The following is a 12,955-nucleotide window of genomic DNA, read 5'->3' as shown; positions in this document are numbered from 1 at the left end:
GTGGTGATGCGAGTAAATTATTGGACATCAACAGCTGTTATGCAATGGTCATAATGTTTGTTGCATTATTGTCTCCCATAAAAAATGTCTTCTGACTAAAAAAGACAAGAGAGATACTAGAAATGACTCGTGACTTTATATGGACTGAAGTTTTCAGTGTTTGTTAGGGCTGTGAGGGTTGTAATGATCACCGCACCACCGTGGTGGTGGAGTGCGCCCTGCGGTGGTGTGCACGTCACAAATTATGAAAAATATAAACTACAATCTCGCCCAGTGAGATGTCTTCAGGTTCGTGTTAACGCAAACATCCAATGCGCTTTTTGCAAGGGAAGGCAACTGATATCAGTGATGGCTTGGGGGCGAAACAATGAGGCAAGATATTGGCTATTTCTCAATCCAGCACTTTTCAGTTCGGGCAGCCCGCCTAAGCTGGGAAACCCTACTGCCTTAACTAGGTATTAGTTTAGTATTAGCCTATAGTTCTTGCAAATTTAAAGTAAATTAGCAGGTGATTTTGTTGTTTGAGCAACCTGCGTGAGGCGCTTGCTGTTTTTTGTTTCCCATGTAAAGAGCAGCTTGCATTGTGTCTCCTGCATCTGCCATGCTATCTTTTAACTAGCTGTAGCTAGCAAGTTAGAGGAGGTTGACTCGCAGCACTGAACATGTGTGTTTTTTTTCCACTTGGCAAGCAGACCGGATGTGACATGGGGGCGTGACAGCATAGACGATTCCATTTTTTTAATTCAAAGTTCGAGGTTGTGACTTAATTTCGATTTCGAAATCGTGACACCCTTGGTGTGTATATGTATATACAGCTGTATATACTACTAGCACTGTATGAACTGATATATAACTATTTTATGTTGTACTACTTTAAGTCCAAAAAACAATTTTGTTAAATAAAAGGTATTTTTATAAATACAAAAGCACAAAAAAGGCCCTTTAAAATCACCAAGTGTAGCCACAATGTAGTGAAATAAGAGACTTGATTGTAACTGAGTGTGATTCTAACTTAGTGTTGTGTGTCTCATGGAATGAGATTAGTTTTGACAGCTTGTGTTGATCGTCATCTGCAAGCGTTGCACTTTGAGGATTAATGTAAACGCACACACACAACACAAGTAGGGCCCTATGAAATCTGTTTTATTCTTTCCAAATTCCATTTTATTTTTTCTCAAATTCTGTGTTTTACGTTTAAATTTTTCTGGCTTCTGGTTTTAATGATTAAATTAAATTTCAGTAATCAAAAAGCTTATCTTATCATCTAAAAAAACAAATGGATACAATTGAAAACAATTTATTGAAAGTTTTATTTAAAATTACATGTAGGCAGATGTATTTTGACTGTCACTACAACAATGCTACTGACAAGCAACCAAATTTGCTTTCTTTTACTCATAAGACTATACTCATTTTATTATACTCAGTTAAATGGGTTTTAAATTTGACTAAATCCAAAATTTGCGTTGTTCAGTAAATTCCATTTTTATGCTTGGATTCCATGATTCTGTCCCCGTTTTCCACATTGCGGAAATTACGCAATCAATTAGGCCAGGTTGTCAGCCCATACATAATGAAAATATTATTTATATTTAATGTTTGATTAATGAGGAACCTAACACTTTAGATGATGTCAGTGTCTCCCTCTCTCTCTCTTTCTCTGTCTTTCTCATTCTCTCTCTCTGTCTCTCTGTGTGTGTGTTTTTAGCAGTGGTTTTCCCCTGGCCATGTCTCAACCTCCTGTCACTCTCTCTGTGTTGTGTTGTGTGTTGCAGCTGTGTGCTCTTCCAGCATTCCTGCTTTAACATGTGCTTTCACTGTTTGTATGTGTCTAGATATATAGAGGGTTTCCAAACATGGAGAAGCTGTCTGTAAGCTGTCCTCTGGTAGAATGCATTGAAAAAATAAATCTGTTCAACATGTTTATATTCTAGTAAACATTTGTAGTGTAAAGCATTACATACTAGACTAAGCTTCAGATGATGACGATGACTTTGAAACTCTTATTCATCAGACGTTTAGCTAACATGACATCTGAGACTGAGCTGGCAATAACTAAATACTTGGATCACTTTAAAAGGTTTTGCATTAAATATATATTTTGTTCACATGCAAACTCAGATGTTTTCATTTTCAACAATGTTTGAATTAAGAGAATTTGCCATTTTCAAAAGCATTACATCCCTGTTTATGAGGTCGCTAGTCAATGGTGTCTGTGGTTATCATCGCTTTTTGCTTTAACTGCCATAGAAACCATTGGTGTGTTTGACTTTGAATGTATCTGAGTGTTTTACTTATATGATGAAAATGTTATCAGGACAGGTGAACTCTGACAAGCCCATCTTCTTCTTCTGCGGGCAAAAAAATTAACTGCGATTCTCATGCGATCTCATCAGTAAGGCCGGTTCGATGATTAGTAGTCGGTTATTAATTTATTCTTCTTATATATGGTATGGACTAGGGCTGTAACGATAAATCGCATGTCCCATTAAAAAGACCTGTCTAAAATCGATTCTGCATCGCAAGGTTGCGATTCTGTGTTTCATGCGCAGCTTGTGCGTGTAGTATGGCGTTTTGGTCAGAAGAAGTCCTTATCAATCTAAAATCATTATGAGTCGGAGGCGTTTATAACATGCATTTAGATAAGCAATACTTAAATAAAATCTTTCAAAATATTCTTTATTATCATGAAAATACCTGAAACAATCTGAAGAGCGGCAATATAAATATCCTTCTAGACATTTCCTGGAATAGCGTCCGTAATGCTACTTCTTCTGTGGCACAATTGGAGTTTCTGCACGAGAGCGCCCTCTGGCTTTTGGATATGGCGGCATTTCACCGTAATTCATTCAAATTCATTAATTGAGAAAACGCGCATTTGCGCGATAAATCGTTACAGCACTATTATGGACTTCTTATTATTTTTAGGTATCCAGTCGTAGTGGACTATGATTCATAGGTATTCTGTGTATATTGTGTCATTTATTAATGTATGATGTTTTTATGTAGTTTATATTGTTTGCGTAACTGTATGTGGCTTTGTGAGTTGCCCCCTTGGGGATAAATAAAGTGTTTGAAACTTGAAACCTGCTTTCAGATGGAGTGGCATTTACTACACAGAGCTGTATTTCATCGAGAAGATAGACAAAATTGCATGCATTATCGGAGGCGATTTTCCACGATTATGATTTTTTCCTTGCTTCTTTGTGAAATTAGATTTTTTTTTGCCCAGCTCTACCATCCAGTCCTGTTCTTGTGTTAATGTTTGGGGGATGTGTACAGGTAATATAATAATCCCACAAAACCAGTTTAAATCCCCTCTTTAGGAATCGCTGGGAATGTGTATGATGTAATAAAACTCAGCGAGCCTGACAATGTTCTTTAGTTATATGACTATATATTCAGGACAAAGGACAGCTTAATGAGAAACGTGACCCATTGAGGGCCCAAACGTTTCGTGTCTCTCTGTGAGTGAGAGTGGTGCACGCACGCCACAGTGTTCCTCCTTCACATTGAAGCATGTTTGCATTGATTATTGTGTATTTTCAGGTTATTATTGTGTGAATGTGGAGCTCAGACAGACAGATGTTCTCATGTGACACACCTCACCGATTGAATGCTGTGTGTTTGCACATGGTGGGGTTTTGATGGGGGTCATTGATGTAAATAAAAGCCACTGGAGCTCTTTTCTTTTGATTTGAGAAGATGAAAGAAGGGTTTGATGCTTTGACTCTTAAACCCCATTCACACAGACTTTTGGTCCAATTAAATACCCCTAAAATTGCCAGACAAGCTTCTGCGTGAACGCAAACACATCTCGCAAATCGTCTGGGATCGCTGCCGGAAAGAGGACCTAGTAAGATACACGGAAAAACTGTGCCGTAATGGGCGTGTCCTAGCAACAAATGTTATGGTTCAGCTCTTTAAAACGAGAGATTTACATGCAGATCTACATTCAGGACGACATTTAGGATTCATGCGCTCCTTTATAGTCTTATAATAAACAAAAAATGCACGCGAGTGGTTTCTGGAGAGCGAAATAATAAATAATCTGCAAACTTCGGCCGCTGCGTAGAAGATAGTGCAGGACTTTAATCAGGTCACGTGTCTTTCCGGGACCATGCAGATTCCGGCAAATCATTGGCAGTGTGAATGAACAAAAAATCAAACAATCCCGGAAAAATCCAGGGTTCATTTTCCGTGTATTTTTCGGAATGTCTGTATGAAAAGGGCTCAAGATACGTTGATGCGTCTTTTTTTTGTTTCTGCTGAAGAGCATTGGTTGTAGTGCACTTTTTTAATCTTCTTCTTCTTCTGCGTCTCTCAGTGTGACCGGGCGTAATGACGACAGAGGTCGGAACAGAGACTGACGTGAAGAAGGAACCAGAGAAGGTTCAAGAAGTTCAGCAGCAAACGGACCAGCCTGATAAAACATCTGACGGCGCCGCCCCGGCAAACGCCGAGGAACATCAGGTAGAAATAAAACAAAAGATTGCTTCGGACATGATGAGATGGCACGGATGTTGCATGTTTATTAACACAGGCTGACCTGCAACTAATTTTATCATGCTTCCATACTACATACTTCTGTGTGCAATAAAATGCAAAACAACATAATGAGGTCATGTGACAACACTAAAACAGTACAATTCACACTTATCATTACATATTCATGCTGTATTTGAGAAGTGGTCTATACAGTAGTGTAGTAGTATGCAGTCTTTACCATCATACTGATGCATGTGAATGTTTCTATATATTTTCTAATGTGACCTCCTGACCAGCAGGGGAGCCAAAGCGCAGAGGCCCCGACCGAACAGGAAGAATCTCCTGAACCCAGGAGCCCGACTCCAGCCGGTGAGCAGAAGAAAGAGAAGGGCATCTCTCGCTTTCTGCCTCCATGGCTTAAACGACAGAAATCACAGAGTCAGGAGAAAGAAAGTGAGAGTGCTGCAGCGAACGTGAAAGACGAGGAACAGGAGGAGAAAGGGATTAAAGAGACGAGCGAAGACCAGCCGGCGGAGGTGAAGGAGGTGACGGGAGAAAAGAGCAAGCCAGAGGAGGTGCAGGTGGAGGAGAAAGATCGTGAGGAGCAGAAGTCTGTCGGCAGTGCAGACACACAGCCTGTTAGAGAAGAGAACATGATGTCTCACAGTATCATCATGTGACTGACTAATCGTTTTTCTCAGAAAAACAACTAGTTCTTCCTAATTAAGACAAAAGATCAAGCAGAGAGAGCACAGACACATTCTGCCTCCGTGTTTCCATGTAGGTAGGGCTGTGACGATAACCGCGTCACCGCATCACTGCAGTAATGAGATGACTACCGCGGTGCTGAGGTCATCATCGTCATCACCGCACTTTTTTATATTTTCATTATTTATTTATTTTGCTGGTGAAAGTTACAGAAGTCATATTCTGTATGATATGAACTATACACAAAAGTCATTGTTAATCATAATTTACTGTCTTCCATCCTGTGTTCAGGGCTTCTAGAGAAAAAAACAGCTTTCCGCGCAAGGGGGAGGGATTAAACATATATAGGGGTTTATTATGTGCGCGTGTCTGATTATTGTTATTTAATCACTTAGTTTCAGTACTTGGTGTCTACAGAAAATGTTCAATGAAATACACACACATAGCCTACTGTCACAGCTGCAACCTTCTTAAACATGAAGCCATTAATTTAAGCGCGTCATGCCCAGGTGCTCTGATATTTATTGCATGCCATGGAACCGTACCAACTCACTCACTGCGCGAATAACTAAATCTCAAGTGCATCTCACAGCCACGCGCATTACATTATTCAGGTGCAAGAAGGTGTCCGGGCAGAATGAAATGCGCGTTGGTAATGATAAGAATAGCATAATTATTTAAAACTATAATGGGCAAACATGCCAACTATAGTTATGAAGGCTAGCGCGATCGGCTGTAGACCTATATGTCTGACTATCGTAGCGAGGAAATGCCACTATCTAAAATCACATCTTTTGATGATTAACTATTATGTGGCGTTTGTCGGACTTGGGAGCACCAAACATACCTTTAGTAAAGCATAAAACTTCAGCCCAGCAACGACAGTTGGAAATCTCCAAGACTTTTGCGAGATGAGCGAAGTACCAAAGGGACAGCACTGCAGTCAGGCAGGTGAGCGCTAACATACTGACAGCGTGACTCGCTAATGGTTTAAACTAATTTCTCCAGCTCAGGATAAAAAAACTCTTATTATGTTCTTGATTATGTAAATGGGCAGCAGAAATTTAAAGCATTGATTGGAGTATCTATAAGTTTTGCGCAGTTATTTACGGGATGATGCAATAGGCTATTTCGTTTCGTATCTGCTTTGAAAAATTCTAATGAAACATATTAACTATAGTAACATGAAATAGTATTTATTTTCGATATCTTTTGAGTTTAATATGAATTATGGAACAGTTTTTGTCATTGGTTGTAACCCATTTTATTGTGCAATAAATTATTTAACGTTCAAACAGTTGCGTTTGGAGGAATGCGTTATATGCACGGAGTGTTACCCGAAAAATACTTTAAAAATGTCTAAAGAAATTGGAATCAAGGTTTTGCTTACAAGAAACAATGTTAAGCTCGACATGTTCCGTCTAGTTTTTTTTCTAGTTGCTATTTTATGATATGTATTGTACAAAATGGGTTATAAACAATGACAAAAAATTATATAATTCCTATTACGTTCAAAACATGTATATAAAAAGCTATGGAAATACATATTATTTCATGTTTTTAATAATAAATAAGAATACTGTTCCCCGATGCTTTGCCGGGGGGTGCGGGGGGGGGTCTGGTTTGGGGTCGCTTGGGCTTTGGGGGGTTACTGTTGTGCGGTTAACCGCATAACCGCGTGATTTTTTGATGCTTCACCGCGGTGAGAAAAAAATCCTAACCGTCACAGCCCTACATGTAGGTCATATTTATTATAGACAATGTTTTAATTATTAACTGTTTTGGATTTAAATATTAAGATTGACTTCAAAACAAATAATTCATGCTATGCTGCCTTAAACCCAAGTCCCCTGTTGTCTATGTAGGTTGCTCAGTAGTGTTGGGCGATATGCCCTATTTTCAGATCGTCCTATCGTCAGCCTGTGAGATCGGCGATACACGATATTATCGGGGGGCGGGGCAGTAGTTTACAAATTTTTTTAAATTTGTTAATTTTTTACTCATTATAACAAGTCACTTGATGGGTGGACAAAAAAAACAAGAGCAACACCGTCATGACCGCAACCTTCTTAAAACTGATGCCATTAATGCGAGCGCGTCATTAAAACCCTATCATGATGATTACTTAATAACTGTAAAAACATGCATCTGCGCACCAACACACACGTGCGCGCACATACAAACAATTAAATGCATTTTTGTTTAGTGCTGTTGCAGAAGACTACACGTGTCAAGCAGTGGTGCTCTCATGAGGTGCCTTTTTAAACGCATCAGTCCAGCGGAACGCGATCATATTTTAAACACAATCATATATTAAACACGAGGGACGTGTTGCTACAACTCATTGAAATGCATATCATAAACAGGATTAATACCTAGTGATCTGACTTCGGACAGAGCGCAGGTCTCTGCACGTACGCGAGAGTGAGAAAGAGGCGCTATGCAGTGGGTCATATTTTAAGTTTGCCTCAGCTCGCATGAAACGCATTAAACTGAACAAATACATAAGGATTACTACTTTAGTTTATGTTTAGACTGCGGACAGACGCGAGAGCGCGTGCACGTGAGGCAGAGAGAAGCGCAGCTGCTCATGACGCGGCGCGCTGGATTTAGTGGTAGAATGAGACCAAGACGCGGCATTAAGTGCAGGTACGTGCAAGAAGGAATTCTCTCTTTACAAGCTCTCCGCGTAAGGTGAAGCCCACAAACCCTCATGTGAGGAAAAGCATGCATTGTGGGTGTTAATGTAAAACTATGAGGATAATAATAATAATAACCATTCGCCAACTATCGTCATGACTATCGCCATGAAAGCCTGCCATTTGCAATATGTCTGAAGATCGTCGATACACGATACCATCGTCTATCGACACAACCCTATTGCTCAGTAGGTTTTGTTACAGAGCAGAGAAGGTTATGTTCAACTCTTTCCCTGCCAGCGTTTTTTTTTACAAGTTGCCAGCCAGCACCAACATTTTTTATGATTTTCGCAAAAGTTTAATGCTTGGTAACAAAAACACATGTTGTATGTGAGCACACTCTCTGATTTCTCTCTTATCCTTCATTGTACAGGTAATAAAATGAGAGGCATTTTCAGAGAAGTTTTACAACCTCCTTCACATTATATACAGGCCATGCATTTATCAGACACAGAAACCTGTCATTCTCGCTGTCATCAGTTCTTGCCCTCTTTGCAAAAAAAGATGTGTTTTTACCAGGTTTTGAGTGACTGATGGACAGACGTCTCACGAGTTCAGTGTTGCACAGATCAGTAGTTTCAATCAAATTATTAAACTAATTAATCAGTTCAGATGAGTAATTAGTTCGTGTTTTTGGCGAAAATAGACAAGTTGTGTAGTACTAATCCAATCTGGACATCGCAAAACACTTGTGTAAATGAGACGGAAAACATTTCCTCTCTGGATAGGGTTTGATCTTCCGACCTTTTAACATTGCGTATCTGTGTTGATGAATACGCGTGTGAGCGCGAGAAAGAGGGAGAGAGCAAGAGTAGATACTGGCCGTTTCTCAATCCAAAGGCTGCAGCCTGCTTAGGTCGCATATGCAGACTGCATGCGTCATCAAGCCTGGATTATTTAAGTTAACTGGACATTGCATTCACCAAGTAAGCATGTTACACTAATTTACTATCAACTAAAAATAATAGTCAACTTTATACGACTTGATGACGTATGCAGCCTAGAAATGCGACCTCCGGAGGCTGCAGCCTTCAGATTGAGAAACGGCCACTGTGCTTAGTTTGGAGAGTGCACGCGTGCGGGGCGGGGATCTCTGCTCGTTCTCTCACCTGCAATCAACAACATTATCACTCCTAATTACAATAAATTATTAAAATAGACTTTGGTTCCCACGGGTCCTTGAAATCCTTGAAAGTTTGTGAATCTGGGGGAAAAAAATCAAGGCCCTAGGAAGTTTTTGAAAATATCCATACATAGAATACAGGTCATTGAAAGTGCTTGAATCTATTTTATGGGAAAAATTCCATATTATTCCCTATGTGGTGTAAAATAATACCATACAAATTCTAGACTTTTTAAGCACACAATTGTTCGCTTTAAATGCTTATATCTTCTGTATGCGAATGTTGATTCATACCAAAATGCTTTGTGGCATAGTTGTGTTTGACACATGAAAACGTCTCTGGTTACGTATGTAACTGTTGTTCCCTGAGAAGGGAACGAGGCACTGCGTCTCCCTTGCCATACTTCCTGTGTCTCTGTAACTCCGCCTTTGGCAATATTTCAGATAGCGATATACTTCCTGGCTTTCACATCACCCTTTTTTTTGATGTTAAGCGCCACCATTGGTTGAATTTGATATACACATTCAGACACACTTACCACTGGAGGCATCCCCAAAGTGTCACCGCAGTGACGCAGCGTGAGTTCCCTAGAAAGGAAACTGTAACAATCTATCTTAAAAGGTAACATGATGTAACATTCTCTCACTTGAAATGTGTCCCCACATTTAGTCCTTGAATTTGAGGGTATTGGACCTTGAAATGTCCTTGAATTTGAAGTTAACTAAGGTGTGGGAACCCTTAAAAAACAATGCAGGAAATAACCTGAAAAAAACGCATAATACAACAAAATAATTTGTAAGCTCTCATGGGCCAGATAAAATGAGGGGGCGGGCCGGATTTGGCCCGCGGGCCTTGAGTTAGACACCCCTGCTTTAGCCTCTCACCGATTAGATCACTTGCCCACCACTGCACCGTCTTCCACAGTCGTTTTGATTTTTTTCTTATTATAAAACCATAGTTTCGTTAGAGAGAGTAGACACTAAAAATTTAATGTGTCTACTGCTTGAATTCAGTGAGAGCTGAATTTTTATGCTTTCCATGCCTTTTTGCACCTCATTTTCTTTTGGGAGTCCAATACTTTTGCCTGTGTCATTACATGTAATTTAATTTATGGACATTTTGTGGTTCGATGTATTTGCATGTGACGTGTTCAATAGTAATTGTCCCCGCTGTAATTACATAATCAGTCGAATAAGTCGAGCTTTAGACGTATTGGCCCGTCTCACTGCTAAACTAAACCCTTCCTCTCGCTCAATACTTCAGCCAGAAAATATTCACATCCACCCACTGACATCATACATCAGTGAGCCTTCATCACATGAGTGTGTGTTTGTTCGTGTGTTCACAGCCTGTTAGAGAAGAGACGGAGGGAGAACCGGACGAGAAACACAAGCAGCAGGTGAACGCACAGGAGACTCCATCCAAACTCACCAAGAAGATGAAGATGGTGGTGTGTCACGTCACCTTACTGGACGGCAGCCAGTTCACCTGTGACGTGGAGGTAAGATCGTGGTCTCTGTGTCTGTATGTGCCTGTCTATGTTTGTGTTTGTCTGAAAATTGACCCTTTCCAAATGTTGAAATGTGTGTATGATGTTGGGAAGGAAAAGTTTAACTCTTTGTAGTCTTTCATTGTAATGACGTTCTCATGTCATGTTCCTGATAAATCTAATCCAATTTTCATTAAACTATTTTAAATGTGTCAGTATCAAGGCAGTATAAAACATCAACAGAGTCTTGAGTAGCTGTTTGTTTTGTATTAGTTTTGAGTCATCGATGAAGTTTACAGATGAGGAACTCCCATTCTCCAGTGGATTCCTGAGGGTTTTTTGTGTCCAGCTGTTTAGTTCACTTCTCACACATATATTGGTTAAGGCTCGGTCCCATTGTGCTGTGGAGTTTATTGTCCCCCTGGTTGGATTTGTTTTCTTGTTGGGTTAATCAGATTAAATAAAATCACAATGCTGGAGGAATCGGACACGCACATCCGCTCATCACAGTAAAGCCTTGAATCCCTTATAAAAACATGGTCTGTTTATGTAAGCCTCACAAGGCAACAATTGTTCATTCATGAAAACTTGATTAAAATGATAACATCATCATTTAAAGTTCATGATGAGTCTAAGTGATGATCTGATGGGTTCGGGTTGTTTTATTGATGAGACTTTAACGAGTTGAAGTTCAGTAGTAATGATGTCATTGGATCAGACAGTGCTCTGATGGGGCGTATGCTGATGACCTGTGACCCTGCTGTGATTTGAAGGGTGTGTTGAATATTTTGTATGGGTTGTTTAGGGTCAGATTAGTAGAGGTCTGTTGATCTGCCACAGGTTTAGCCCCTGACATCTGCTGTTGTGACTGACTCAGTGTGTCTACACATGAACTTGCAGAGAATACTAATGCAATCAACACAATAGGATCGGTGCTGCCAGGAATGATAATACTGTTTGTTTTGCATTATAGCTGATACACTAATAAAAATACAATGAAGAGTTTTGTCTTTGTGTTTTTCAGTCGATATCAGATATTCTTTGGTGTTATCACAATATCTGATTACTTTTTTTGCAAGAAAGAAACACTGGACAATACATTGCCATCTTTGATATTTCCTATGCATACTGTATATGCCAGAATATCGTTGTGTCCGAAATTCGCATGCTTCTATTAGAGTTGCAAAATTGGGGGAATTTTCAAGGCGGTAAACTTTCCATGGGAATTAAAGGGATAGTTCATCATTCATCGTTCAATCATTTTCTCACTCTCATGTTGTTACAAACCTGTATAAATGTCTTTGTTTTGATGAACACGAAGGAAGATATTTTGAGGAATGTTTGTAACCAAACTGTTTATGAGCCCCATTCACTTCCATAATAGGAAAAAAAGGGGGAGAGCAGGGCACAACCTTTTTGGTTTTTTGGTTTTGGCTCAATCATGAAAAAAATATTTGAGTTTGATTAATTATATTTTTGTACAAGCATCACACACATCTCTGCTACGAATTAACATTTGAAGTTTGTTTCTAGTACTTACAAGTCTTGGACAATTACACCAAACGTGACAGAAGTGCAAACGTTACAACTTACCCCCATAGGTGGGGTTATTTGTAACAGGCAGGGGGTTTGTTTTAACACTTGCTAAAAATGAAGTTTCCAGGCAAATATTTCAATACTATTTTGTCTATATGCTTGAAGTGGATATTGTTATATCTGTTTATAATAGACAGTATCTTCACACTTCATCTCTCATCTAACCATAGTTCATTAATAAATGGATACAAATGTCTAAATATGTGAGAAAAAGCAGCACAATTATGACAAACATTTTTTTTATGTTACCCAGTTTGTTAAAACCTTATTAAAGTCTCAACATCTGAGATAATGAAAATCTGATTTTAGCCATTCATTTCATTATGATTTTAATCTTTGACATGACCGTATTCAATCAATATTAAAGATATGAACAAAAATAAATTTTGGCCACAATGTTTGATAAGAATTTATTTTGTTGGCAGCCAGCAATCATTAGTGTGTAGCCTATTTAAAACAACGGCAAGAATTATGCTAACTTTAGCTGTTTTCATATCGTTAGTGCTGAGGGGTTACCAAAAAAGTTGCTAAGAGCTGCAGACAAATTTCAAAATGATGTTTTTGTCAACAAGACACTGATTAAGATGACATAACATTGGTTTTGGTATCTTACACACCCAACTTAGAAACTGAAAAAAAACTGATGACACATGATGAAAAAATGTACTTGCATTACTCTTTCATCAATAACTCTCTGGAAAAACATTATACATTTCCATAAATTTGCGTGAGACCATCTTTTGGCAGCGTGAAAACAATACTGAAAAAACAAATCGCTCAACCCTGTGCAACAATGTAACTGGTCCATGTTACAACTAACCCCGTTGTTGCCCCGCACACCCCTACTATGA

General features: G+C 39.2%; 1 protein-coding gene across 21 annotated transcripts in view; it reads left to right on the top strand.

The window, feature by feature from the left end:
* epb41l2 (erythrocyte membrane protein band 4.1 like 2) overlaps positions 1-12,955 on the top strand; it is a 94,384-nt gene that overhangs the window by 19,850 nt on the left and 61,579 nt on the right. For 20 of the 21 annotated variants that reach the window (XM_073855809.1, XM_073855808.1, XM_073855804.1 and 17 more), the window contains exons 2-4: positions 4,328-4,473; positions 4,785-5,124; positions 10,369-10,520. In XM_073855809.1, the coding sequence (XP_073711910.1) occupies positions 4,342-4,473; positions 4,785-5,124; positions 10,369-10,520 (624 nt within the window). In that variant the 5' untranslated portion in view covers positions 4,328-4,341. The remainder of the gene's footprint in view (positions 1-4,327; positions 4,474-4,784; positions 5,125-10,368; positions 10,521-12,955) is intronic. The other variant, XM_073855794.1, reaches the window with a different exon arrangement.

The sequence above is a fragment of the Misgurnus anguillicaudatus genome, chromosome 18 (genome assembly GCF_027580225.2).
Source record: "Misgurnus anguillicaudatus chromosome 18, ASM2758022v2, whole genome shotgun sequence".
NCBI lineage: Eukaryota > Metazoa > Chordata > Actinopteri > Cypriniformes > Cobitidae > Misgurnus > Misgurnus anguillicaudatus.
This window is presented reverse-complemented; position numbering and strand designations above follow the sequence as displayed.